Raw genomic sequence first — 26,797 nt, forward strand, 5'->3', positions numbered from 1 at the left:
CACTTTCTCTGAGGGGTGCCAGATAATATCACGTCAACACACTCACAGCTAAATGCTCCTTTTGCCAATGAGATTTCATAACGCTTCCTCCACTTCTGAAGCTCTCCAAAGAAAGGAAGTGCTAACTCCCTGTTAAAACATATAGTCCAAAGGATCCAAAACTGTCTAATGTTTGAACTGTTTTTGCACAGAAAGGGAAATTACTTTTTTGCAGAATTTTTTTCATGGTTTTTTTTTTACAAATAGAAGCTGTATACTTTTCTCTAGCTAGTGGTAAAATAAGAAGGGGAACAGGTATGAAATTCAATTAAGAATTGCCCTCCCCCCGCCCCCAATATCATTAGATCAGTGCCTGAATATACACTAAGGGTAGAGCAGACCTGAAGCACACATTTCTCAAGCTGAAAAAAATTGTCAGTGAAATACAGGCTTCCAATCAGCTCAGAGAAAATGCTAACAAGTCCTGAATTAAATGGTGAAGCAGCCGGTACTTTAAGAACAAGATCCCTAATACTGATTTTACAAAAACTAGTTTATCAGGAAGTTAAACACATCTAGAGTCCCGAGTAGTTTCTCCCCACTCAGAGCTCAAAACTCAACAATATGAGATTTTAAATCCTCCTGCACCCTGAGATTGTTCAGGATTCTAACCTTCCTGTGGAGGCACAGACCCTTCCCCTCTCCACAGCACCACCATCTGATAAATACAGTGAGCAACACTTGTACCGATCACGTCATGAGAGCTCCCCCCACCACCACTTTTTAAACTCTTTTCTACTTGCAGGCTATTTCATGCTATCTCAGAAATACTGGGAAATAACGGTAGCATGTAGTTATTCACCCAGAACTAAAGAAAGAGGTCACAGAAGGGGCTTCTCATTGCCATTTTGTAGCCATTCCCTCTCATTTCAATATACAAGGTTAAATTACTCCAGAAGCCTCTCTACAGGGCTCCCATTGTTTGTCAGTCCAGGCTGGGACACAATGGCACTCATTCATGCGCACAGCAAACAAGCAGTTAACAGCCAATGATCAGCATACAGTCTCATTTTGGTTCTTCTGCAAACAGTTTGTAGAAAGATGGCATTTCAAATAAACTATGTCAATTTTTCAAAGCTTCAATGCATTCCCAGTACAAACTACTTAGTAGGGAGTCCAGACAAAAATTAAGACAACTTGAGAGCAACGTGAAGAAGCACCCAAAAAACCACTCACTCATTAGGACTGCTCCTGAAAAAGACCTGCTTGCTACAACCACATGCAAAAAGCTTACGTTTTAATAGTTAGGTGAATGCACATTCAGAAAAGTTCAAAATAGCTGATTCTTTCCAAAGACAGTCATGCCATGCTTCTGTTTTCAGAGTACCACTTAGTGTTCAGCCTCAGAGCTTATATTACTAAGGGATACAGACACCAAGGTTCCAAAGTGCACTTAAGGCTGTTTACTTCATATCTTCTGGTTAAGAACCCAAGAGGTTTATGGTTTGGGTATTTATGGTTTTCTTTTGCTTTTCTTTTTTTCAACATGTTAAAAATAGAAAAACCAAATGCAATATGACAGAAGTCCAATGCTGCTGATAACTGGAGAGACACAAGCCTCACGCACCTCTTCATTGTTTTGCCTTTTCTACTTCAAAACTTGCTAGAGCAAAGACTTTGTCTCCTGATCCTATAAGAAGAAAAAAAACCTGCAGTAAGTATTAGTAGAAATTGTGAATTTCCTTATATACAATTTAAATCAAGCAAAACATGTGAGATCAAAAGAAATCAAACCTACGTTTTGAAAACTAGAACACTTGAGCTAATTTAAAATATAAATAAAAAAAAAAAAAAAGGCATACTGACTTGACAGGTCTGAAACCAGCCATGTTGTATCGGGTCTGGCTGGGATGGAGTTAACTTTCCCCATAGCAGCTCTCATAGTGCTGTGCTTTGTATTTGTAGCTAGAATGGTGTTGATAACACACCAATGTTTTGGGTACTGCTGAGCAGCGCTGGCACAGCATCCAGGTGGTCTCATTCCCGAAGGCCAGTAGGCTTGGGGTGGGCAAGAGCTTGGGAGGGTACGTAGCCAGGACAGCTGACCCCAACTGACCAGAGGGATAGTCCATGCCATATGAACCATGCTTGGCAATGAAAGCTAGGAAAAAGGAGGAGGTGGGGGATTTGTTATTAAGGCATTTGTCTTCCAAAGGAACTGCTACACGTACTCAGGCCCGACTTCCCAGAAAGTGGCTGGACATCGCCTGCTGATGGGAAGCAGAGTATAAATCTTTCTGTTTTCCTTTGCTTCTGTGCACAGCCTTTGCTTTTCTTTATTAAACTGCCTTTATCTGGACCCACAAGTTTATAACTTTATTTTCTCCCCATCCTGCTGAGAAGGAAGAAAGAGAGCAGCTTGGTGGGCACCTGGTGGCCAGCCAAGGTCAACCCACCACACACAGAAAGCTTCTCACAAAGTACCCTTTCAACAAAAGGTTCTCACCTTGCTGCCACTCTCAGTAAGAGGAGTACTGAAAGGTAGGTCACAGACACAGTTTATCTGTACCCTGACCTAGTCTGGCACATTCCTGCCATTCATAGTTCTTTCATCACAGTTCTAACTGTAATGCTAGAATGAACCGTTGTGCTTATTTAATGCATATTATAACTGAACTTTTGGTCTTGTCAGCATGATTAGTTATGACAGTCATGGCAAGAAGAGTGCTGTAAAGCTGCATTTTGACAATGTGCCAATAATTGTCAAATTCTCTGCATCAAGCAGAGGAAAAGGCTCTCCTGAAGAGAGTCATTAATGCAAAAAAGATTTGTGTTTAATGATAAGAGTGGTATCTCTGCTTGAGACAGACCATTCAAGCCTTCAGCATTATAGGCTCCACTTGGCATTTTATGGATATCTGGCACCGGATTTATTTGCTGTGTTACTTTTTCATCACAGTGTATCAGAGTTTCAGTGTTAACAAAACAGAAAACTGTACATCAAAATTTAATTAACTGAATCTTTTGTTTGTATCTTCTCTTTTATAGGGGAATCAGGGGTATTTCTATTAATCAGTGTTCAATGAGGCAAAGAAATGGGAAGTCACGAGAATGAAAACTTACCAAGGTCGGTGGAGACTCTCTCAAACTGGCTCAGGGCTGTACCAGCATTTGCTGACAAGAACATCTCATCATCTGGAGTGAGCTAAATCAAAAAAGGCCACAACTGTGAACTTGGTACCTTAACTGTGCATATTCCTACCATTGTAACTCCCACGATCTACACAGGCATATACATGAACTGTGACAGGTTACAGGCATTGTCAATGTGCAGTTTTTAAGTGGCGGTGTTACCTAACATATTAAAAGCCAAAGTAAAAATGCAAGCTGCTCCTCTGGCATATGGGACATCAGACATGCCTCTATGTGCACCACTAAGTCTCAAGTTGACCTCCAGTGATAGTTTCTGATGAAAAGATTACACCGTACACCTCTGTCCCAAAATTATGCAAAGGATGTCAAGTACTTTTTTTGTGATGTGGTCAATAAAGTAATGAGGTAAGATCTAAGCTCGCCTCATATCATCTATTGAGGAAAGCGAAAATATGTAGTTACTACCAGCTTTGACCACATTAAGAGTCCATGACCTAGAAATTGTTCTCTTCCTTTAAAGTGACATTTGCACATGTGTATTTTGCTCTTATGTATCTGTTCTGATGCCTTGTGAGAGATGCCCATAAAATATTTACAGTAATGAAGTACTAACCTACATTTGGAAGGCTCAGATATTCTAAGTTAAAACTCACTCTTTGAAGTAGCCTCAGATCCTTATTAAAGGAAAGCATAAGTGTGTCACTATCCACAGTGTTTGTGTCAGTTTATTTATTAAAAATACAAAAATCAGGTACCGACATTCAGAATTATGTTGGAATGAGGGAAAAAGTATTAGCTACCCACCTTCGCAAGCAAGCATCTAACTTCTTAATATTTTGCAGTGCAGACAAACATGTAACATTTGCCACCATTTTTCATGTTTGGAACAGATGTGAAACTACTATCTTAGCAAGTCCTCCGTGAAGTAGGATACTGAACATTTTAAAAGATAAAGAGGCTATGTCAAAGGGTGGTAAAGTGGCTTGTCTGAAATGATCCAAGGAACTCATGCCAGGAGGATTAGATATCTTCATGCATTCAGTTCACATCCATAACTAGCCTTTTAACCTATTTCCAAAACATTTTTTTCTCTGTCAGTCAAGCAATAACAATATTCTGAGGAAAAGCATTTGCTAATATCATCTACTTGGAATGCAGCTCCTTTAAGTACTGCACTTGATCTTTTCCTAAGAAAGTTTAAGTACAGAGATACACAGCAACCCATCTTCTTCATCTACCATCAACAAACAGAAATAAAAACTTCTCTTCCTCCCTCTAGTGGTAAAAACCAGGGATTGTTCTGCCACTGATGTACTCATTGGGGAAACAAGCAGTTTACCACTCATCTCTCCAATGTATTTATCTTACACCAAGAGGTAGGTATTATCACCAATACAGAAGTAAAGCTCAATGTATGTCCAAAGTCTTGGCTAGTTCCTGTCAAGTGGAGAGATGGTAGTTGGCCAGTAAAAGACTTGTTTTGTAGCTTTTATAAATATCAACTTGTACCAGCTTGTATGTGATGCATTCATATGACCCACCAAAGAAAGCATTTTGAAGTAGAAAACAGCTTTATATAAATGTACAATACTATTGATATACAGAAAGCTTAGCATTAAAATAGAAGATATTTATGTACTACAAAAGCAAGCTGCATTCTATAATTTGCTCATAAACAAAATCTGTCATTTCTTATTTTAATGATTTCAAATTCCTCTTCAATAGATAAATAGAAATTTCTAGATTTCTAGTCATCTAACTATCACACCAACACCTTACCTCCTCACCAAGCTTTCTGAGGGCAGTCAGGATTTCCACTTTCTGCTGCGTGTATAGGTCTCGTCCCAACTTCCCAACCATTAAGTCTCGGTCCATCTGTACACCGGGGGGGGGGGCGGGGAATAAATCAAAATATATAAGCTTCCCATTAGTTTCACTCAACACAACAGCATGAGCAATGCAATAGCCTAAAAATAGCATCAGTAAGCATGGTACCGATGAAAGTAAGAGACAGAGCTACCCATAATTTAATAGATGGCCATGAAGTTTTTCTGACCATACTGCAAATACTCTTTGCACTCAACCTTAGCATTCTTGATTTCTCCAAACTTGAATCTGTTTTAATGCTATTCATTCATAATTATGGACTCACAAATCTCTGATACATGGAAGAATCACATTTCATTTCACTTTATCTGGATTTCAAGCTCAGTCTAGATCTCTGAACCCTTGAGTACACTCTCCAGCCCCTCAATACAATTACAGATTCATACTCTTCGGATTTTCTATTTGCAGTTACACTCAGTTTACTATCTGTTTACCACATTTTTGTTTTGAAACAGCAAGATAGAAGATAATTCAAGAAATACACACTGTTGTCCTCATTACCTCAATGAAGGTTTAAAACCTAACAAATTCTGAAAGAGAACTTTTCTATCTCTTTATGATGCTGTCACCAAGGTTTCTAACCCATTTGGTGCTCTCCTTGCAATCATTGCATATTTACATCAGTCTAGCACAAACAAACGTTTTTTTACAGTAAAACAGAAACCTTCACCTCTGCCAATCTTGTCCTCAATTGTCTTGGTTGTTTCTTTGCAAACATTCGAATTACTTCTGGAGTTTTAAACGCTTGGCTGATGGCTGCTTGTATTGCCTACAAGGAAAAGAACAAGAATGACCAGACCTAATAGCAGTCACAAGCTATAGCTGCATGACAAGATTAATGAAGGCCAGAAACCATCATTAGTATCCTCTGAATCATTTGATAAAGAGATTTTTTTTTTTTTTTTTTGCATAACCATGGAAGTGAGATGAAAAAATATATGACTTTCATACAGGGCTTGAAAAATCCACTGATTAGCGCAACCACACTGAGAAACAGCTGTGAAACTTTTCATTACAGTCCAGGTCTTAATTTCTAATAGTTTCCAATATCTTCCTGACACTAGCACATCACAAATGGATGTGCTATGCTACCTTTAGCAGTTTTAATGCCCACACTGATGATTATAGCTCTTCTAAGGGTAAGCAGAATGTAAATGATGAGGTAAATCTCCTACTGTTACTCAAAATTGTCTACGGATTATCAAAACTGTTATGATTAAATCTCACCATAGTTATGCTTGGACAAATCATGATCTCTCTGGAAACAAAACTCTAAAACATACGGCTCAGAAGGAATGATACTCTAACCAAACATTTGAAAAGAGAGAAAACAGATCAAAAGTTCGGAAGTCAGCATAATAAAAGATCGATTCACTGAAAGAACTTAAAGTTACACAGTCACTCCTACAGCCTATTCATTTGGGATGGTGTGAATCTTTGAAATACAAGACAGCAATAGAGCACAGGAAATGCTATCTTTATGCTTTCTAACAAACAGGCATGAACTTTACTTCTCACAATATACATTGCCCTTGATTGTCCCTCACACTTCTTATATTAATTTGTATTATTTTATGTTATTTTCTAATATTAAGGATCTGAAACATTTAGTCCTTGCAATTTCCCACAGCTTTTTGTACAGTGTTATGGTTATAATTCTTCAATATTTTTTTTCGTTTTAAAATGAAGAGATCTAACCAAGTTTTTATATGTACATATATATTAAATAATAAAAGCACTAGATACATAGATCTAGCTTTCACACCTGTCTAAAAATTATAATGAATCACTCGCATCTATTTTCTGTTTCATTGAGTTCAGGCAGAACGTGAACTATTTTTAGTAACACATCATCCTTACCAGTTGCATTCCGCTGAGCTCGTCCACCAAAGTCATATCGCCAGACATAATCTTCTTCAGTGAGTCATTGATCTCACTCAGCTGTTCTAGAGTTTCTTTTTTGGTCTCTTCATACTCATCTGCATCTAGCTCCTCTCTAAAGAGGATCCAACAAGACAAATTAATTCATAGGACTAAACTCAAGATGTAACGTGGAGAAAAGGACATCAGGGAATATCATGAAGCACACTTCCTCAGATAGCAACGAAAACGTTCACGTCACTTTAGATTATTCTGCTCTAGCCCTCTGTTATTTACCTAAAGCATACGTATTCTTCTTGGGTTTGCACCACCTCCTAGCCACCCATGGACTTCTGCTATTTGTACAAAGTCACTTGTATTAAAAAGGCCCTGACAACTACGTGATACTCAACATTTGGTGCAGTACTTAAAAGTGTATTTTGGATCTCAACAAAAATATGTAATGAGATTATCTTGCTCAAAGCTATGGTGAATCAAATTATCTGAAAAGCCCATCTCCTCACTCCAAAACCGTCATTATCCAGGAATAACTGACCCTGCTATTTAAACCTGGCCCAATTCAAAGAAGGGAACTACCAACCCTTAGCAGTTATAATTGTTCTTGAAAAAAATATGTACTGCTCAGACAAGTTAGAATTATAATCAGAGAAAGCATCTAAAACCACACAGGATGTTTAAGTACTGAAACAGAAAAAAACCCTTTTCCTTTGTAATGCAGTCTATCTCAAATTTTATTAGCCCACAAAATCTAACACAAAATCACATGAAACAAATCACATGAAAATGTCAGACAAATTAAAAAAAACCAACAACCCCAAACACCCATCATTATAAGACAAAACAAAACAGACACAAAAGCGAATAACTGCTATTAAAAAAGCCCATGTGAAAATTGTGAATTCTGTAAACAGCTATTCAAAGTTAAAAAGTCACACTGAAATATAAAATTTCAAAGAAAACAGTAATAAGTATTTCTGCCCACATTTTCCTCAAGAAGATGGTAAAGAGAATGATCTTAACAGAAAGAAAGGTTTTTTAAAATTGTATTTACTACCTAACACAAACACCCTACCTAATTAAAAAAAAATAAAGCCACAGCAAAACACAAAGCCCACAAGATTTTTGAAAGGTACCCTTTTCTTCTGCCAACCACTTAAGAAAATATTACCATATAAGAGGAAAGCATCTATTTTTATTACCTGCATTCCTCCAGATCTTGAAGCTGCTGCATTAATCTATCCAACTGCTCTTCCAAGTTTTGTTTTAGTTTACTGGTCTCTGTTGTTCCTCTTGAAGCCATTTTCTGTTTTCACATGAAAATTTTAAGTTGTTACATTACACTCCTAGGAGAAAGGACATTTTATTGTTGCGTATCAACAACTTGAAACTTATTTTTAAACACTCCAAGTATCAGTAAGATTATGCAATATCTTGATGATGGAATGTTGAATCAAAACATTTGGAGATCCTTATAGTGGAAATACGGAAACGCTAGGCTGGGTCTACAGGATTGTTCTCACCGTAGCAAGAGACGGTTCACCAAGGTAATAACTCAAACAGCCACAGCACATAAAACCAAACAAATCTGAAACCAAACAGCAATTACCGGAATATTGAGGTCTCGGTATATGAAACAAGAGCTTCTACCCTTCAACTGCCCCTTAGGAAACTATTTAAGGGATAACAACCCGGATGCAGGTATCTGAAGCATACAAACACCTTCGACAGAACCATTAGCTGTCACAAACTAGAGCACTCTAGAGGAAATTCGTGCTTCTTTGGGTACCAAAGAGGAGCAGGCAGCCAGCCGACGGCAGCGATCAAGGGGATGGATGTCCCAGGGTCACGAACCGGCTCGCCAGCCGCTGACCAGCAAGTTCTGAGGTTTGCACTAACGCCAACGGCTCCGGCAGGCAGCGAAGGAAGCGCGATCCTCCCCGCCGGAACGGTGCGAGAGAGGAGAGCGAACAGGAGGCCCGGGGGGAGGAGAACCGAGGAGGAATTGGGGCAGTGCCTGAGCCCTGCTGCCTATGCCCGAGGCCAGGGCTCCAGCCCGGCTCTTCCTCCTTCGCGCCCGCAGGTCGCGGCGGTCAGTCCGCCCGGCCCCCCTCCTGCAGGACGCCGAGGGCCGCCCTCTCCGCCCGCCCCGGCCCCGCAGGTCGCCCTGAGCGCTGCCCAGACCCACCACCACTGCCGCCTCACCTGGGGCAGGCCGGGAGCGGGAAGCCGCCTCCGACCGGCGCCGCTTCCGGCGCGCCCGGGCCAATGAGAGCGAGCGGCCGCCGCGCCGCCCAGTGCGGCCCCTCTCCGCGGAGCTGGCGGCGCGGCCCCGGGCGGTAAGCGCAGGCGGCGGCGGGGCGGCGCGGCCGGCCGGCCGGCTCGGGGCGGCGGCGGGGGACTCGCTGGGCTGGGGCCTAATCCTGTGCAGCGCACGGCTGGGGGCTGTACCCGTGCTGGCCTCTGCGGCGTGGAGCTGTGGGGAGGAGGTTGCTGAAACGCACGGAAAGCTGGAGTGCTTAGCATGTGAGAGCTTCCAGCAACAGCCTGCACGCCATAAACATACTATTTGGTGATGTTTATACTCCACAAAGAGATCAGCGTGTTTAATAAATATTTACCGCTGAAATATAAATGAGATTGAGGAAAGCATATGCACAATTAGCCGCTTATCCACAGCAGCGAACAGGTTGGTTTTCAGAACCATCCCAAAACCTACTGTAGGTGCACTTTGATGGTTTTTAGTGCAAATACGTGTCAAACCCAGCTAAACACTAGCAGGATTCCAGTAGTACACGCTAAATATTGGTAAGATTATGTAGCAGCATATTATATACAAACATGTACGTAAAGGCACCTTTACATCACAGGGCATCTCATCTGAAGAAGCAAAATGATCCAGGATGTGCAACACGTATGGACAATCTGAGTGAAGGCCATTTCACTGAACCCTTCTTAAGCCTCTGTAGAGAGGCTTTACTAATACTTACTAAAAATTTGCTGGTATTTCATTTTGCATTTGACATAAGATAGTATTAATTATTTTAAGACTTCTCAGTTTTGTGAAGCTAAACACCTGCATGCAGATCTCTCTCATCTCTGTATAGCAGGAGCTGGGCTGCTAGTTTGGATCTCGTGGTCAAGCTGCAATAATTAAAATTGTGTCAAGCAGTGCCAAATTATACGTAATTCATCAAAAATACTTCTGTTATTATACATTAAGAATAGGCCTAGTTCCATATATAGCTCAGGCAGTGGCTGGGCTTTAATCATCACTGCAACCTAGCCTTCTTTTTCTCTGCTGGGATGTACAAATTCCATAGCTTTCCCAAAAAAGTGAGAGCTGTATGAAGGTAATTTCATGCAGAGCAGATCCCAGCTCTGATGGTGTGTTGGTTATAAGGATGACATAATAGTGAAGGTAATCGTGTGATGGTAACTCTCTGTCATTTCCTCTGCTCTCCACATCAACCATGCAGCTGTTTTCTATGAAAACAGTGCTAGACAGAGGATATCAATGCAAATTAGGAGACTGAGGTTTTGTACAAACTATTAAATTATATTTATATTCTCAATTTCTATGCAGATATGAAGCGCTACAAGGTGAGTTTGATGCAATAATTGCCTGTTTCTGAAGACTGTAAAATTAGCTGGCAGCATGAAAAAGGACATTTGACTAACTCCAGAAAAGGCACTATATATTTTCATCTTAAAATTTTCTATTATTTTTGCCCTTCCTTTTTTTTTTTAAAGGAGAAAATCAACCTTTTTAAAATTTGCAGCATGAGTCACTTTCTTTAGAAAGTAGGGCTTTATGCATTACAAAGGCAAGTCTAACTCCTTTCCTTGCCTGTTCCCATAGCAACTCTTCTAGCTGATGCCCCTGTGAAGACTGCATTCCAACTAAGAGAAACCCTTCAAATGCTGAACTACGCTGCAGTAATAACAAATATTTTAAAAGTCTGTGAAACTCTGGAAAGCACAGGGAAGTACTAACAGTGGCAAAATGTGAAGCCTTGCAAGACTTCCTTTTTTTCAAGGGCTATTTGATGTTAGTGGCTGTTACAAGATTTAGCTGTAATATCTCACCACTGTGGTGGCTGCGAACATCATGCAGCTCCTTTGTAAAGGAGACAGAACATGAGGGTGACCTTGTGGGATTTTTGCAGGCGGTGATTTTTCTGTAAAACAATGGCAGACAGTGTGCAACATAGATGTCTCAGACATCTCACAAACAGCAACAGCAGGATGGCCCATAACAGACTCCAGTTTTCATTTGTTCAGGGCTAGGTTAGGGGAAACCATCTTGGCAAGCCAGAATATTCTCATGAAAGAAAAGAACACAGAAGCAAAAATCCATGTAGTGTAAAGAGAAATGAAAAAGATAAGGAGTGAAATTCCCTTATTTTCCCCAATTCTTAAGCAGCTTTCTGAAACTGAAGTTCAAAATTGGAACAGTGCTGTTGTATTTCAAAAAAGGAAAAAAAATCTGGTATTTAATTTCAGCTTTTACTAAAGTTTTTTTTAATTCACTATTCTTCTATCATCTGTTCCACTGGTACACCCACCACTTACTTTCTGCAACACAAAGTAGACTGGTTGTTTTCATTTTTAGTTCATAGCACTCTCTTCCTACATACCAAGAGCATGTAAAATGTAATCTTCTGCTTATGGGCAGCACAAATAAGCAGGAATAACTATTTTTTAATGTTGTCTTTTCTTGTAGTGGCTGGTAGCTAGCACCAACATTCTCCACTTGGCTCTGTAGCTGTGAGGAATGGCTATGGAAGATTCTGACAAGAAGACTGAAGTTGTACTGCTGGCCTGTGGGTCCTTCAATCCCATTACCAACATGCATCTAAGGCTATTTGAGCTGGCTAAAGACTACTTTCATGAAACAGGTAGGATGATAATTTATATCATTCGAAACAGCTCTGATAACTAGACACTTAAGGTGAATATTTTGTGTATATGTATGCCTGTTTGACAGTGACAGATATTTTTGGATATACTAATCAGATATTGAAGCTAGTGTGCATGTATGTATCATACAAAATCATGTAGGTCAAATACACGAGAGAACAGTCTTACATATGTGTTGCTTATTACTAATTTTAATGAGCTAAAGCATGAGTTTTGTATTTTTCTTGATAGAAATACATTTTTCTAATATATTTTACTAAATCTTTAATTGTGCTGCCTTGCACAATGGCAGAAGCATACCGTACTTTTCCACTGGGCTGGCTGTCAGAGCTGGCATTGGTGTTCGTAGAGATCGCAGTGAATAAAGGTTATGTAATAGCTTAAATACAATACAGCGGAAGTAACATCTGCTCAACCACTTCTCATGTTCTTGTGTGATGTGTTTTTTCCCCAGGAAAATACAAAGTAATCAAAGGAATAATTTCGCCAGTAGGTGATGCATATAAGAAGAAAGGTCTGATCAGTGCGAATCACCGAGTAACTATGGCAAAACTAGCTACAAAAAACTCAGATTGGGTGGAAGTTGATGATTGGGAAAGCAGCCAGAGTGAGTGGTTGGAAACACTAAAAGTTTTAAGGTATTCTTCAGCCAAACCCTAAAAGTTTCAAGAACCTATAGAAGGATAAGGAACAGTCTTAGCTCTAACAAGTTAGAATAATAGCAGGCTAACCCCAAATCATAGGAATAGACTCAGTGACGGGAGATTACTATTTATATGAGCATTGTAACTGAAAGATTGCACCATTAGTCCTAAATGTACAAAAAAATGAGCCCGTGAACAATTTTTAAGATACATTGTTTCTTAGGCTTTATGCAATTTTTGTGCTGAAAAGGTATTCATGAGGAAGGACAAGAGACTAGAATAGAGTGGACACAAGCTTCCCCCATTTGATTCTGATTATGCTATGCTGCCCATTTGTGTATTTAAAGGCTGGCACAAGAATTGCCTGATGGAATATATTTTTTTTACGTTTTTTACTCTTTCAGTCACTGCTACTTCACTGGGGTTCTTCTTTTCAAAACAAATTTTTGTTAAAAAAGAAACAAACCAACCTTGTAGTTGTTGCTTTGAAATCTTTGCACTTTGACCATCTTATGACCCAGTTCTCACAAGTTCCTGTTCTAGCAGATCAGTTCTTGGATGGATTGTCTGTGAAGGTACTGCAAGAGGAAGTGGTGAAAGATTATTTAGTGGGCCATACTCTTCCCTATAGTCTCCTACATCTTAAAAATACCTAAAATTCATCTGTTTTGCAGGTATCATCATCAAAAGCTTTTATCTCCTGATCCCACTAATAGTCTGCAGAATGCTATACCTTTAACAAAGCCAGGACGGAAGAGGAAACAGGAACCAAATAGGCATGACCCCATTAAAAAGAAAAATCAGAGTCCAGATATAAAAAGTTAAGTCTGTTTGCAAATTAAATGCTTAACGATACTTGCTACTTCAAGGGAATTGTGCTGATGAGTAACTTTTTTTTATGCTAGTTCTTGGTTCTGATTTCACTGGGTGAGTAAGTTTTTTCCCTTAGATCCCACAGCATAAAGTAGTAGGCTTCATAACAAGACGACTGTAAGGCTAAAATTTATAGGACATGAAAAATACTCAAGGTAATAGAAATTTGAACTGAAAAAGGTCTGAACTATCCATTTTACCTACAGAACTTTGCTAAACTCTGCTAAACAGCTGTGGATCTTGGATTATATTATAAGTTGCTGAAAGAGAACGGACAGGATTAAGTCCTGAAATTCAAAATTTATCTGGATACAGGATCATTTTAAAGTGCAATTTAAAACTTCATACAAAAGACGTGGCTTGGCTTTGTAATTTTAGGTAGTGTTTATTTTGCTTACTGCTTTTACATCTTAATTTTAGTTCTTTAGCTTAACATGTACAATTATATGTACCCAATTTGAATGGCCTTGCATAATGACCATCTTAATCTTTTATACTGGCAAATCTTGATTTCTGCCTGACTTCTTCCCTTGAACCTTTCCAAATTCTACTGTTTAATTTATAGTGTTTTAAAGTCAACGTGTTCACAGAAAAGACCAACAGCGTCAAGCAGGCTTTTTTCATATTGTGTTGACAGCTGTTTTACTATATTCCTGCCACCCTGTGACATTACTGGAAGCTGCAAATTGAGGCACTCTCAATTTTGCTTCCATTACTTTAAGTTGGTTTCTATCTGCATGCTTCTCTAGATTCCCTGTAAAACATAGTATCAAAGAGTCCTCTGAAGTCAGGTCACACAGTCTATGATTTTGGGGGTTTTTTTGGTTGTATTTTCTTTCCTTTTACATAATCCCCTCTGCTCCCTGTTCTGTAAAAGCTAGCTCGTCTTCTGTAACATCATAGAAGTTTTAACAGCATTACAATACCCTTTCGCACTTAGGTATTCTGGATTTTTCTCTATATTTTATTTTACTTTGATCCTCACAGTGATTGATTCACCCCAAGGCTAAATGAGCATATAAGAGTTTATCCTTTTCAAGAAAGGGACTCTCATAACCTTTTTTCAGAAAAATCCTGTATTGAGGCTACTAATTATGAATTATATACTCTGAATATTTTTTTACTTGATTCCATTGTCTCATCTTAACCAAAGATAAAGAGAGTTAGCCTAGAAATTAAATGTCCCCTGTTTCTCAATTATTTTTCTTTCTAAGGTGTCCCACAGGTTAAACTGCTTTGTGGAAGTGACATGCTGGAATCTTTTGGGATCCCCAATCTGTGGAAGTTAGAGGACATCACTGAAATTGTGGAAAATCATGGCCTTGTATGCATCAGTAGGGCTGGAAACAACGTTCAGAAGTTCATCTATGAATCTGATATTTTGTGGAGACATAAGAATAACATTCACCTAGTGGAAGAATGGATCACAAATGACATTTCCTCCACCAAGATCAGGAGAGCGCTGCGGAGGGGCCAGAGCATTCGTTACCTAGTGCCTGATGTAGTTCAAGCATACATAGAAAAAAATAATCTGTATAGTCCAGAGAGTGAAGACAGGAATGCTGGGGTTGTCTTGGCTCCCTTACAGAAACATGCAAGCGATTCCAAGAACTAACAGGCACTATACAACTACCTTACTTTCTGCTGTGAAAAAAGCTATGGTTCAGTACAGGAAAAATGTGGTTTTGGGGGGTTGGTTTATTGTTTATCTTTTTAAAGTAAATAGTGGGGTAATTCTGTGGCTTTAATACATATGTAATTGCTGTTGAGGTTTGGTGCACTCAGTAATTGGACCTACCCAATCTTTTTTTAAATCCAACAATAAGATTTTCACATTTAAACATTTTGTCACAGTGCAGTGAACTAAGTATAAGAATTCACAATTGCATATGAGAATTACAAATTAAAAACAAATGAAAATGTTCTGATTAGTTTTAGCTCAGACTGCTCTGACTGCTATTTATAAAATACTAACAAATAGTTTTAATAACTTACAGTGTCTTAACAAAGCCATTTAATTTCAAAATGTACCACTTACAGTAAATCTATGTAACTCGTTTTTTTTTATTATTATTTATTTTTTAATTGCCAACATGTGGTGCACCTCAAAGAAGTTATTTAGCTCTATCCTGGAAGGAAAAAATTTACTCCTGGCTGAAGTGGTGCTAGATATACCATGCTTTGAGTTGCCTGCCTTTCAAATATGCAGCCTGTTCGTCTGCCATCATGCAAATTGCTCCCAGAAATGCTTTACTTTTCCATTCATGTTTCCAGAGCTGTACATTAAGCTCAGTGCTGTTTCTCATGGAAGGACAGACCTACTTCAGAAACTGGTTCACAGCCATTGATTTAACCCATATAAATTAATAATAGTGTCATTGCACTGATTCTCAGTCTTCCCTTTATTTCAAATAATACATGAGCTTTTACTTTTGAGCCAAATGTATATAGCCAGAATTGTTCTCTTAGACTGGAGTTGAGAAGAAATGCTAGGATATTAAGACTACATAAGTGAATTGTTTTTCTTTGCTAGAAATCTGCTTTTGAATCTAATGGTATATTGTCTGTATTATATGAATATAAACCAGAGGGGCACTGTGAATGTCATGGTGATAGAATTCTACCTCCCTTTATTTGCCATCATCCCATTTTTGTTTGAATTATGTGCCTTATTAAAAATGTCAAGGTTTCCAAGATGCTACCTAATGGGTCAACAGCTTTTTCATATGATCTCCACAAGATGACTTTGTTCACATTTTTCAGATCAACAAATCCAGCAGAATACGAGACTCTCAGGGCAGGAAGCCTAGATGCTGTTGGGCAAGTCTAGAACCAGGGACATGTTCCAGGATCATAACTGTGACAACCTGCCATCCTTCTTCCCTGGGCAGGGGATCCCCAGCAATCTGAGGCAGAGGTGTAGGCTTCCCTAGTAGCTTAGTGGGAGTCTGGAAGGCAGAAGCCAAACACAGAACATCATGGGTGGCCCTAGGGCCTGCAAGGCTCCTGTAAAACCCAGCACAGGAGTCAAGACGCTATCAGGATCTGTAAGCCATAGTGGCGCTAGCATCAGGCATACAAACTTGGAGCCCCACATGAAATTCTGCAATTACCATGCACTAGAACCTCTGCAAGCTCCAGCCTGTAACGGTTGCTGTCTACCGAGAATCTACAAGATTAGTGTAATAAAATCAAGTCACAACTTAGAACTGCACTGTGACAGAAAGTAGCATCAAGCATTTTTAGGGTTTTTTGCTTCATGATTCCTGCATCAAATGTGCTCAGTCTGCCATTTTTTCCCCTACAGCTCAGGCAAGCTTCCACTGTCCTTTGATAATAAGGCAGTGTTCATTTATCATCAGTAGTAATAAAGGTACCGAAGGATAAATTATGCCCCCCTTGACACCTTAGCAATCAAGCTGCCATAACTGATTGAAGATAACTATATTATTGATGGTGCATGGGAAAGGACAAGATCTACTCTTCTCTCTTGCTCACTGTCTGTGACTGACAAGAATAGAGGGAAGGATTTATTTTCAGCACTCAAGTCAAACGGTGTGCTTCTGAATAAACAGAGCAGATCTTTCTAATGGGAAAGCACCCTATTTATGTGGTCACTGTTCAGAGTAAAATTGCACTTTAAGTCTAGGTTTATTCTTCTAAATAATGATGCTGTTGTGTGTTAGTGCACTTTGTGTAATTCTAGAGAAACTGCAAATTCAATAGGATGTTTTATAAAGCTTTGGTCTTCAAATAATTATATTTCACTGGGTTTTAATGTAGTAATGTGTGATGGCTCTTTCAATAAAATAAATTGCATGTAGTATGCTAATTTTAGTCATCCTGTTATTAACCAAATCTGATGTCTGACTGCTGCATGATTTTTAAGTAGGTAGAATGTTGTCAGTACAGTTTTGTCTACCAAACAGAACATTGTTCAAAAGTTACACTGACTGCTGAATCTTTTGTTTTCTTAGTGGGATCCAGAAACCTGCCTGTTACAACACTGGAAGTAAGCGCACACTGACAATCTACTGTTCCAATCAGTTACAAATATCAACACAGTCAGTGATGTGGCCTATGTTAGACAGGTATAACTTTCAAGAGCGGACTAGATCTAAAAGAGAATCTACATACTTGAAAATGTAAGATTTGTGAATAATGCAGTTCACTGAACTTATTTATAGAAGAGTTATAATGCATTGACAGATGTTCTACAAACAAAAATGAGGCTTTTTATTTTACATCACTGCATTTGGTTCTACTCTATTAAGACAGCATAGGGCCCTTACACCATATGTGTAATTCAGACAAAATACTTTATAAATACTGCAACAGCAGCAGGAACCACTTTATCTGCTTCTGTAATGAGGCCACACCCTTAATGGAATATGTTAGATGCTCAAGGCTGCACAGCAATTAAGATGGAAACGGAAAATATTCTTTCCATGTAAAGAAAATCGGGAATTTGTAAGGGAGAAAGAAATGAAGCATCATAGGATGTGACCAGGGCACTCGGCAGTTCTTACAAAAAGTTCCATAGGCAATTCTTTGGCTGAGCCTTGAAATAGTAACCTTAATACATTTAAAAGTCTTTGAGATTTTGAATTTGAGATTAAGTACTGATTTATAGAAAGAGGCACCACATCCCAGACAGTCTGCATAATCTTAATTTTAAATGAAAATGTTATATCCAGGCTTTTACACGGGACTTACCCAAGTATTGACTTCTCTTTACTTGGAAGAGTCAGTAGTATTGCAACAGTGCTTTACTACCATAACCTTGTAATAACAAATTATGGGTGAAATGTTACTATCTGAGTCCAGAGGAAACATTTATTTGCATTTCTCTGTGCCATTCCTAGTTTAGTATAGGTTAGAGAACAATATCCATCTGCAAACAGGAAACAAGCGTTGACGTCCTAATTTCCTACTCGCATGATTCTGTGAGTCATATAGGTCAAACTGTCAGCTCCAAAAATGTAGCTAAAGTTCAGGGAAACTTAATTTTCTCTGCAAAATATTATCTTTTTATTCATCCTAACCCAAGTCAGTAAATAGATAAATGTAGTAGCTATTGATGAGTTTCCTCATTCAAGATTCAGAATACCAAATCCCTTTTTTACTATGGTAACAACACAGTTAAAATTTTCCTTGCCCATCAGTTTTGGGTTTTTCTTCTCATGTAGCCTTCATTGTGGTGCTCATTACTGTCCCATCTGACCACTTAAAATGTGGGATTAAGCTAATGCTCAAAACATACGTGTAACTTCTGGAACGATTGTTTTCCTCTTTTACTAATGAGGAAACTGAGGTACAAAGTTATCTAGCTCTCCTGTACTTAGCAGTTCTAGGGTGCCTAGTTGTTCAGGATTACTAAATTCATATTTCTCACTTGGTAAATTGTAACAATAAGGCATATAGTTTGCAAAAAGTAGCCACAGATGGAGGAACTGTCAGAGATTGGAGAATTACGTATCTTTTAAAGGAAATAAAGTCTCAATTCTAAATTCCTTATATATCCTTTCTCTTCAAAGTCAAACATTATTCACTTTTCAAAACATATTTCTGGGTCATCACTTAAGATATTTCTTTCACTTCTTTGCTGAAGATAAAGTCCAACACTGAAGCTTACCTACTGCATCCTGTGCTCTACTCCCTATATGCTCTGCCACAATGTATAGCATCTAATGAAGCATCAGTGGGAATAACTTCTGTATCGTCTCTCCTTTACTGCATGTGTCAAGAATAAAAAGCAAAGGGAGGAGCTACATCTTCTATATACATGAGAGTACTTTTCGAATTTGTTACTGTTATTGGCTGTTTTTAGGAGTTGAAAGTGGATTGCAAGAACAGGTATTCGTCCTCTTTCCCATATAGGAAAACTGATAAATACAGAGCTGCAGAACTGGGAGCAGAGTTCAGGCCTCTGGATCTGCTGTCTTATGCCTAACTGTTACACAAACTTTCTGGCTGGTAAGGCATCTGAGAAAATACAGAATGTTGTATATGTACGTTCATTTAACTAGGATATCACTAACAGCATTAAAGAAACCAGAACACAAATAGGTAAACTGTGGCACAGTAGAGCTGTGTTGAGAGTCACATCAGAGAATAACATATACAAACATGATTTGTTTTTCACTTTTCTGTTATAACCACTAGACAAAAATGCTGCCTACTATTCACTCCAGACATAAACCAACAAGATATAATACTTATCTCTATTACCGTGTCATAGGTACTGCTTTAAAATTTGCTGATACAATACCATACACAGTTTAACAGTCAATCCCTGTCTGTTTAAATATAGCATGTATTTACAGTGGGTTGATCACATTTTCAACAAATATGTAGATTTCAGATCACAAAGCCATAGCTCTAATACACATGCAAGGAATTTTAGTAATGACAAAATGTGCCCATGATTCCCTTTAACGTATACAAGATGGACACAAATGGTTTAAACCACTTTTTGGTTTGCATTGCAACTCTTGGGCTATTAACATTTGCTCCACACGCAGATTTCAGAAACGGTGAACTTTTCCCTCCAGTGCAGCTGAGGCTGCGCTACAAATACCCTCTCACCTATTGGCTCAGCCATAGTACCCTTCCCCTCCATCAGAAAGGCTGTGGGATGTAATCCCACCCACAGTCTTCCTTATGTAAGGCCTCGTTGGAAAACTACTTCTTCATTTCTGCTTTTTGGTCAGAGGTTGACTGTATCTTCTTTCCACAGTTTGGCAATGCCTGTGGATTTCAGTGGAACCTGGAACCTTATCAGCAATGACAACTTTGAAGGTTATATGGTGGCCTTAGGTAGGTGAAGATACCTGATTCTATCTTTCCTCTCTTCCCTCATAAGGGTCCTCCTGAATTTTAAGAGTCTGAGTTTTCTATAACCTGAATATTGCTAAAGCTTTTTTCCTCTGAAAAACAATGGAAGGATCTTTGTTTATTGATAAAAAGACAGTATTAACTAGCCTGTCACCCAAGCGTCTTTGCAGCTTTCAGGAATTTCTCAGCCTAGTACTTATTGAAAGTAGATATTTTATTTTATAGCTTTCATCAGAGACAGGGAAGAGTTTGCCCTGTTCACTCAATTTCTCTTGCTTTTGAGCACAAACTTACAGAACCTATGTCTAGGGTTAATTAAATGTTAAGTAACAAAAAAAAGTGCTTGGGTATTTGCCACTTCCAGGCAATTGTTAGCTTAGTGTCATTTATCTTTAAACAGCTTACAAAATACTTGTCTCGGTACTGTGACTTGTTGATAAGTCTGTCTAACTGTATCCTTTCTGGAGTGCTTGAAGCTAACCTCTTACCTTGCTCAGATCTTTGAGAGAGATATTAATAGTGCTTTAATGGGGAACTAAGAAAGTTCTCAGTACTTCATTAGCTTTCTTGTACAAAGCTAATTTACAGACTGTGGCATCAGGCAACCTTGTGTGCTGCCTTCTCTTTCCCCTGCCTCTCCCACCCCTTTCTCCCTTTTTGACTTGTGTAAACTGATGTTTTCAGCATGTAATTGGGGGAACTTACCTAAAGGTAAAGACAAAGAATCCTGCTGGCGATTTACAACCTATCTTTAATTATTCCTGCTTGGTTACCATTACAGTGAACAAAGCAAGGACTGAAATCAATATGGCTGAGCTAGAATGAAAAACTTTTCTGCCATGCTAGGCAGAGTGAGGAGGCCAATGTCCAATCAGCTGAGTAACTAGAGGCTTATGGATGAGGACATGGCTAGGCTTGGATTTAATATCTGTCTCTAAAGAGTAGATTTGTAAGTAAGTAGCTTGTATTTATACATTCTTATAACCATGTTAAGGCTTAATGGGTATGGGTGTTGACAGTACTTAATTCAAACCCCTCTACGCTAAAATAAACTGGTAACATGTAAAAACATGACTGATGATTGATAGATTCTGGCACTTCTGTAATGCACACAGTAATGAAGTCCTGCTTCGAACACAGACTGCATAATGAGCCATATGGTTCAATACATGGTAGCTGAACGTGGCCTGTCAGGAAGATCACAACCCCAGCCTGCATAAAGGGAGAAACTTCTAGTGGTCCTATAAAATGACACCTTTATCTAGGTGATGAAAACAACTAAATTAATTGATACACAGCCCCCCATTTTACCCACACTCCCTTCCTGAAAACCCAACTCGGAGCATGCCTTTGGGATGCAATGTAATTTAGTTGCCTGCCAAATAGATAGCCTGTTCCTCTGAAGAAACAAATATTCACTAGAGAAATAGAAAAAAAAACACCCAACCAACCAACTCTAGAAGCACTGTTTTAAGCTCAGTATTATCAAGAATATCAGGATTCTGTAAAAAGTGACTGATGATTACAGACAACCAAGAAATCTTTTGACAAGTGTGATGTTCTCTAGTTGCACTTAAAAAGTGTTAATAGCAAGTGGCACGTCCTGAAAACAAGCCTGAGTAATTCATTTTAGGACTGCCCTTCCTTTTACCCTATTTAAGGTACAGGATGCAAAAATTTCTTGTTAATTCACATAATGCCTTTCATCTGTCAAAGGATGAGAACTGGCATTAACTATTCCCTCTAGCTAAGCAGGGGTAAGTCTGACACCAAGCTTGGGGTGTCTGTGGGGGGGGAAACCAACTCTCTGACTCCTGAAGGACTCTTCTGACTCAAAGTCCTAGAAATCTTGCATAGGAATTGTGCAACAATTGAGTAAACTGGTTTCCAAAGAGTAAAATGTACAAGAATGTGACTTGATCTGTGTAACATACAGCTTTAAAAAAAAAAAACAACCCAAAACGCAAACAACAAAACCTTACATAGCAGTAAAGTCAAACTGTCTAAGAAATGCTTCTAGTAGTAATAAAGGTAAGTCCTGGCTGTCAAAATGGCTGGTGATAGATACAACTCTGACCTTTTTGCCTCCTGTCCAAGGTATTGACTTTGCAACACGCAAGATAGCAAAAATGCTGAAGCCTCAGAAAGTGATCAAACAAGATGGTGATTCATTTTATATCCATACCACTAGCACATTCAGAGATTATTTGCTTCAATTCAAAATTGGTGAAGAGTTTGAAGAAGATAATAAAGGCCTGGATAACAGAAAATGCAAGGTAAGACTGAATACATAAAATCAAGAGGCTGTGACAATATTAAGATGCCATGATCAACCCAGCTACTTGAGCTGAAATAGTTTCAAGAATACTGTTTTAATGCAACGCAGAGGTAGGAGCCTGAGTTACCAACAAGGACTTTGACTTTCTCTCAGAAGTAGTATTTATGTTCCCTTTTATCCAGGAAAAAAGGACATTGTCCATGAGTATATTGCAGAATTGAGACAAAGTCATACAGGAACTTTTTTGTTTCTTTTTCCACAGAGCCTAGTTACCTGGGAAAATGATAAACTTGTCTGTGTCCAGACTGGTGAGAAGAAGAACAGGGGCTGGACTCACTGGCTTGAAGGAGACGATCTCCACTTGGTATTTACTTCAGATTTCTACTAATTCTGTCTCTAGATGATAAAAATAAGATCTATAATGTGGTCATGGTGTGCACAAGTCTTTTTCTAGCTCTGTAGTATTTGTAATGGATGGTACATAGTGAGCATATGCTGCTTTGATTTTAGTTTAGCTAGAACAACTTCACTGTTTCACTGTCTTGTATAGTTAAATTCAGAATGTTAAGCATAACCTGTTAGTATGGCACCAGAGTGGTGGTCAGTAGTCAGGGCAAAGGATCTATGTTCACTTTTAGAAGCAGTTCCTTTGATCACTCTATACATGTACACTCTTGTTTGGTTTTTTGTAGGAGCTTCGTTGTGAGAATCAAGTATGTAAACAGGTCTTCAAGAGGGCTTGAATATGTGTACTGCTTCCTACATGGAGAGACAGCTATATACAGGAGACAATGCATCCTTATGTCCAGTGGTGGCTGTACAGACAAGAACTGATTCCTTGTACCTATTAACTGAAATAGTCTGATGTTTCTGGCTCAGGAAATAAGTCTGCTGTTGCCAGTGTTAAAGATCTGATTTTTGCTAATAAATGCCCCAAACCAATCTTAAGTACCTGGCTTCTGAATGTGCTTTTGGAGGGAAAAAAAAAAAACAACAACAACAAACCACAACTTAAAACATAAGTTATATGGCTTGAGTGTCTAGTTAACTAACAGTCTAAATCAAACCAAGAAAAACTGCCTATTGTAAAAGGGGCATGCCAACATCAAACAAAACAGGGGGAGCAACGGTAGAGAAGATAACGAAGGAAGTGGACAACAAAGGAAACATATATTATTCAAAATGCTTCTCTTTAAGATGCAGACTAGTAGTTAACTCCACTTGCTTGATCTTAAATGTGTAATGTAAGGTCCTATATTGTGCCATAGCTGCTTTGTTCTCAAAATAATTAAGTTCAGCTTACCAGAGGAAACCAGTCTGTGATCAAATCCCAGAACAATGAAGATAGGTCTGAGCAATCCACGTAGATTCCAGTCTGCAAAATAATGGAACTCTGTAAGCACATATCCGAGTGAAAACAATGCTTCCTTAGTTAAGATGTATTTGAATACATCTGCTCAATTATGTTAAACGTTTTTCTTTTTGACCTTGTGTAATGTTGCACAGAGAAGTAGGTTTTATTCTGCCTTGTGTAAACACATGTAAGTGGTCAGATCAACTTGGTAGTTACATGTGAAATGAGTTGCTGCGTATTGTTGGTAACACTAACATAGCAGGAATCTTATCACTAGCAGAAAGAGAAAAGAGTTTGCTTAATTCTAGCTTATGCTTAGTAACTTAATTACTTTCTATGCAAAAAACCCCCCATACCTAAAACATAAGTAACACCACCTTTCTGATACTTCTTGTCAGTTCAGAATTCTTAAAGCTACCACTAGAGGCAGACAAGATCTGTTGAAGCTTGGAGGGCTTTTTGTTAGATTGAACCCCTCCCATATAATTACTAGAGGACTACGTAAACTTAAGCTAGTTTCTAAAATATGAGGAAAAGAACTAATGTTCCTTATACAGGGGAATTTGGGGAACTAGCAGTAAAATGCCTGGTGCTTATTCTATGTTTAGTCCTGACAGTGTCTTCCTTCTGGAAGATCTTCCTTCATTTATTCAAAAACAAAATTACTTTTACTATTTTGTTCTAATATAAATAACAAATTCATGCAGCAAACCTACTCTGTCCTATGTGTCAGCAACAGCCACGCAGACTTTGCTGCTCCACTAGATGGCAGCTCTGGAACATATTGCATCTTATTTAAATTATTTAAATTGTAGATGTTCCTAACAGCAGCAATTTAAGTGTTAAATATTGCAGATACTGTCAAGCCCCACAGCTTTTAAGCTGTGCACTCCAATAAGATATGCATGAGAAGCAATACAGAAAGGCAATGCTGACCTTAAGAGCTCTGTTAGTACAAAGAGAGACTCTGAGTAGAAATCAGAAAAATCAACCTTAGAAACCTGTATGATTAGAAGTATAATAGCAAGTCCTTATTGTTAGAAATATAGAAGAGTTATTATCAGCAGTGATATTTTATTGCTATCTTCCTACTTCAAATTGCTGATCTGAAAGCAGGTAACGCTATGCACAACTTGCTTGAGGATGCTTTGGAGATCTTGAAGATGAGAGAAGCTACTACAGTGACAGAACTCCTTATCCTAATTTCATTTAGATGCTAACCAACTCATATGCTTTCACATGGATTCTACAATCAAAATATACAACAGAAAACCAAAATAACAGCCAGGATTCAAAGTCTCTAAAACACTTTCTCTAATGATGATATGAAAAAAGTTATACAAGTGATATATAAAAATCTAAGGACTTGTATCACTGAATGTAGTTTACTATTATTGCGTCTAAAAGTTGATCTTCATGACACACTCACACAGGCTACTTTTAAACAGAGCATGTAACTCTCTTCCCTGACACCACCAGAAGTACCTTTAAGGTTACTAATTTTTACCGGAAGGTTTTTAAGGCTTAAATTTTTGTGTAGTCCCCTAATCATTTTTCTTGCCTACTACTCTGTGCAATGACTATATAATTTAGCGTAAGAACAAACCAGCAAATGAAATCACTTAAAAGGCTGTGCTTTGGATTATAGCCCCAACTCCACTGGAAAAAAAACCCCAAAATGAAACATAATCCCAAGCAGATAAAGAAACACAAAATGAAGCATCATCTAACAATCAAAGGTAACAATACGCATACGTTCTACAAAAAGACTGCCAATATATATTATGATCCAATGATTTACAAAAGAATTTGTTTCCCACTCTGGGCACCTTGGTTAAGTCATCAAAACCACTGTTTTTGTTCAAGCACCTATAAATCAATACAGGACATTAAGGAAGATGTATACTGAAATGCAAGACCAAATACTGTATCTGCCTCACACGCATAAAAAAAACCTGATCAATTTTATTGCTTTATAACTATTTGCAGTGCTTATGGAAATATGTCTTAATTCTACCCCTTGTTCATACAGACCAGTTTAAATCCGTCTTAAGCACATCCTGTTTTTTCACCTATTATGGGATTCTTTCACTCGCCGAGTCAAACTAAGCTGTCTATTAAGATCTTATTATTAGTGACAGTTCATCCTGGGGCAAAAATCTGCTGATGCAACTCCCACTTTTTGTCCTCTTCTAAAAGAGCAACTTCTTGAAATCCTTTTTTTACCTGCGTGTAGTACAACTGATGAACCAGGCAGAGCTGGAAGCGAATGTCCAACTCACCTGAAGTCAACACAAACCCTGGCTGCTCTGTTCTCCAGCTGGAATTTCATTTTGAGGGCAAGGGAAAAGAAAGACGAGGAAAAGATGAGTACCTTTCACAAAAATACCATTTTCTGGTATAATGAAAAAGCTAGGTGCAGAAAAAAATGTGGTTTTACACAAGAAAGGAAAAAAATACTTCAGGTTCAAACTATGCTAAGGCCCAGTACCTCCTGGGGGCTAAGTGCTTTCTTTTGGCCTTGGTATGCGTACAGATTGTAACGATTAGACAAAAAGCCTGTGGTATCTCAAACATTCGTGACTGAGAAGTCGGCTAACACCTTCAAGGAGCGGAGCATATACGGACCCATGAAACCGGGAAGACTTCGGCAGCCTACCCCCAGCTTCGATCCCGACGTCCATACCTGCGAGGCCGCTCCCGCCTCCGGACAAGCGGCGACACTGCGGGCAGCTCGCTCCTTCCCGCCCTCCACCAACAGACCCGCTCCCCGCCCCGGGCCCCCCACGGCCTCAGCTCCCTCGGTCCTCTCGCTCCTCCCGCCTCTCTCCCGCCCTCACGGCCGCCTCCCCTCAGCACCAGCCTCGCCCCCGTTGCTATGGCGCGCGCGGGCCGCCCCTCCCGCCCCGCCACGACGAGCGGCTAAGGCCCCGCCTCTCCCGCGCGCCGCGCCCCGCCTCCCGGCGCTGCCCATTGGTGGAAGCAGCGCAG

General features: G+C 39.1%; 3 protein-coding genes across 9 annotated transcripts; 2 read left to right on the plus strand and 1 right to left on the minus strand.

The window, feature by feature from the left end:
* Positions 1–1,259: 1,259 nt before the first annotated feature.
* On the minus strand, positions 1,260–26,627 carry LZIC (leucine zipper and CTNNBIP1 domain containing). 6 transcript variants are annotated; one of them, XM_075773202.1, is made up of 8 exons: positions 26,493–26,627; positions 23,756–23,827; positions 8,100–8,243; positions 6,880–7,015; positions 5,690–5,788; positions 4,912–5,007; positions 3,103–3,184; positions 1,260–1,669 (listed from the first exon to the last, which is right to left on the minus strand). In XM_075773202.1, the coding sequence occupies exons 3-8, from the start codon at positions 8,198–8,200 to the stop codon at positions 1,611–1,613; spliced, it is 573 nt and encodes a 190-aa protein (XP_075629317.1). In that variant the 5' UTR covers positions 8,201–8,243; positions 23,756–23,827; positions 26,493–26,627; the 3' UTR covers positions 1,260–1,610. The 6 variants fall into 6 exon arrangements, with proteins under 6 accessions (XP_075629317.1, XP_075629322.1, XP_075629316.1 ...); XM_075773207.1 differs by lacking the exon at positions 26,493–26,627 and having other exon boundaries at positions 8,100–8,203; XM_075773201.1 differs by lacking the exons at positions 23,756–23,827; positions 26,493–26,627 and adding an exon at positions 9,103–9,252.
* NMNAT1 (nicotinamide nucleotide adenylyltransferase 1) lies at positions 9,117–17,169 on the plus strand. Of its 2 annotated transcripts, none has more exons than XM_075773199.1 (5): positions 9,117–9,236; positions 11,624–11,798; positions 12,275–12,458; positions 13,139–13,284; positions 14,552–17,169. In XM_075773199.1, exons 2-5 carry the CDS (start codon positions 11,675–11,677, stop codon positions 14,950–14,952), a joined length of 855 nt encoding a protein of 284 aa, XP_075629314.1. In that variant the 5' UTR covers positions 9,117–9,236; positions 11,624–11,674; the 3' UTR covers positions 14,953–17,169. The 2 variants fall into 2 exon arrangements, with proteins under 2 accessions (XP_075629314.1, XP_075629315.1); XM_075773200.1 differs by lacking the exon at positions 9,117–9,236 and adding an exon at positions 9,300–9,586.
* On the plus strand, positions 20,000–23,400 carry RBP7 (retinol binding protein 7). Its single transcript, XM_010301678.2, has 4 exons — positions 20,000–20,156; positions 22,272–22,450; positions 22,715–22,816; positions 23,145–23,400. The coding sequence occupies exons 1-4, from the start codon at positions 20,084–20,086 to the stop codon at positions 23,193–23,195; spliced, it is 405 nt and encodes a 134-aa protein (XP_010299980.1). The 5' UTR covers positions 20,000–20,083; the 3' UTR covers positions 23,196–23,400.
* Positions 26,628–26,797: the final 170 nt, after the last annotated feature.

Source organism: Balearica regulorum, chromosome 21, assembly GCF_011004875.1.
Source record: "Balearica regulorum gibbericeps isolate bBalReg1 chromosome 21, bBalReg1.pri, whole genome shotgun sequence".
Classification (NCBI taxonomy): Eukaryota; Metazoa; Chordata; class Aves; order Gruiformes; family Gruidae; genus Balearica; species Balearica regulorum.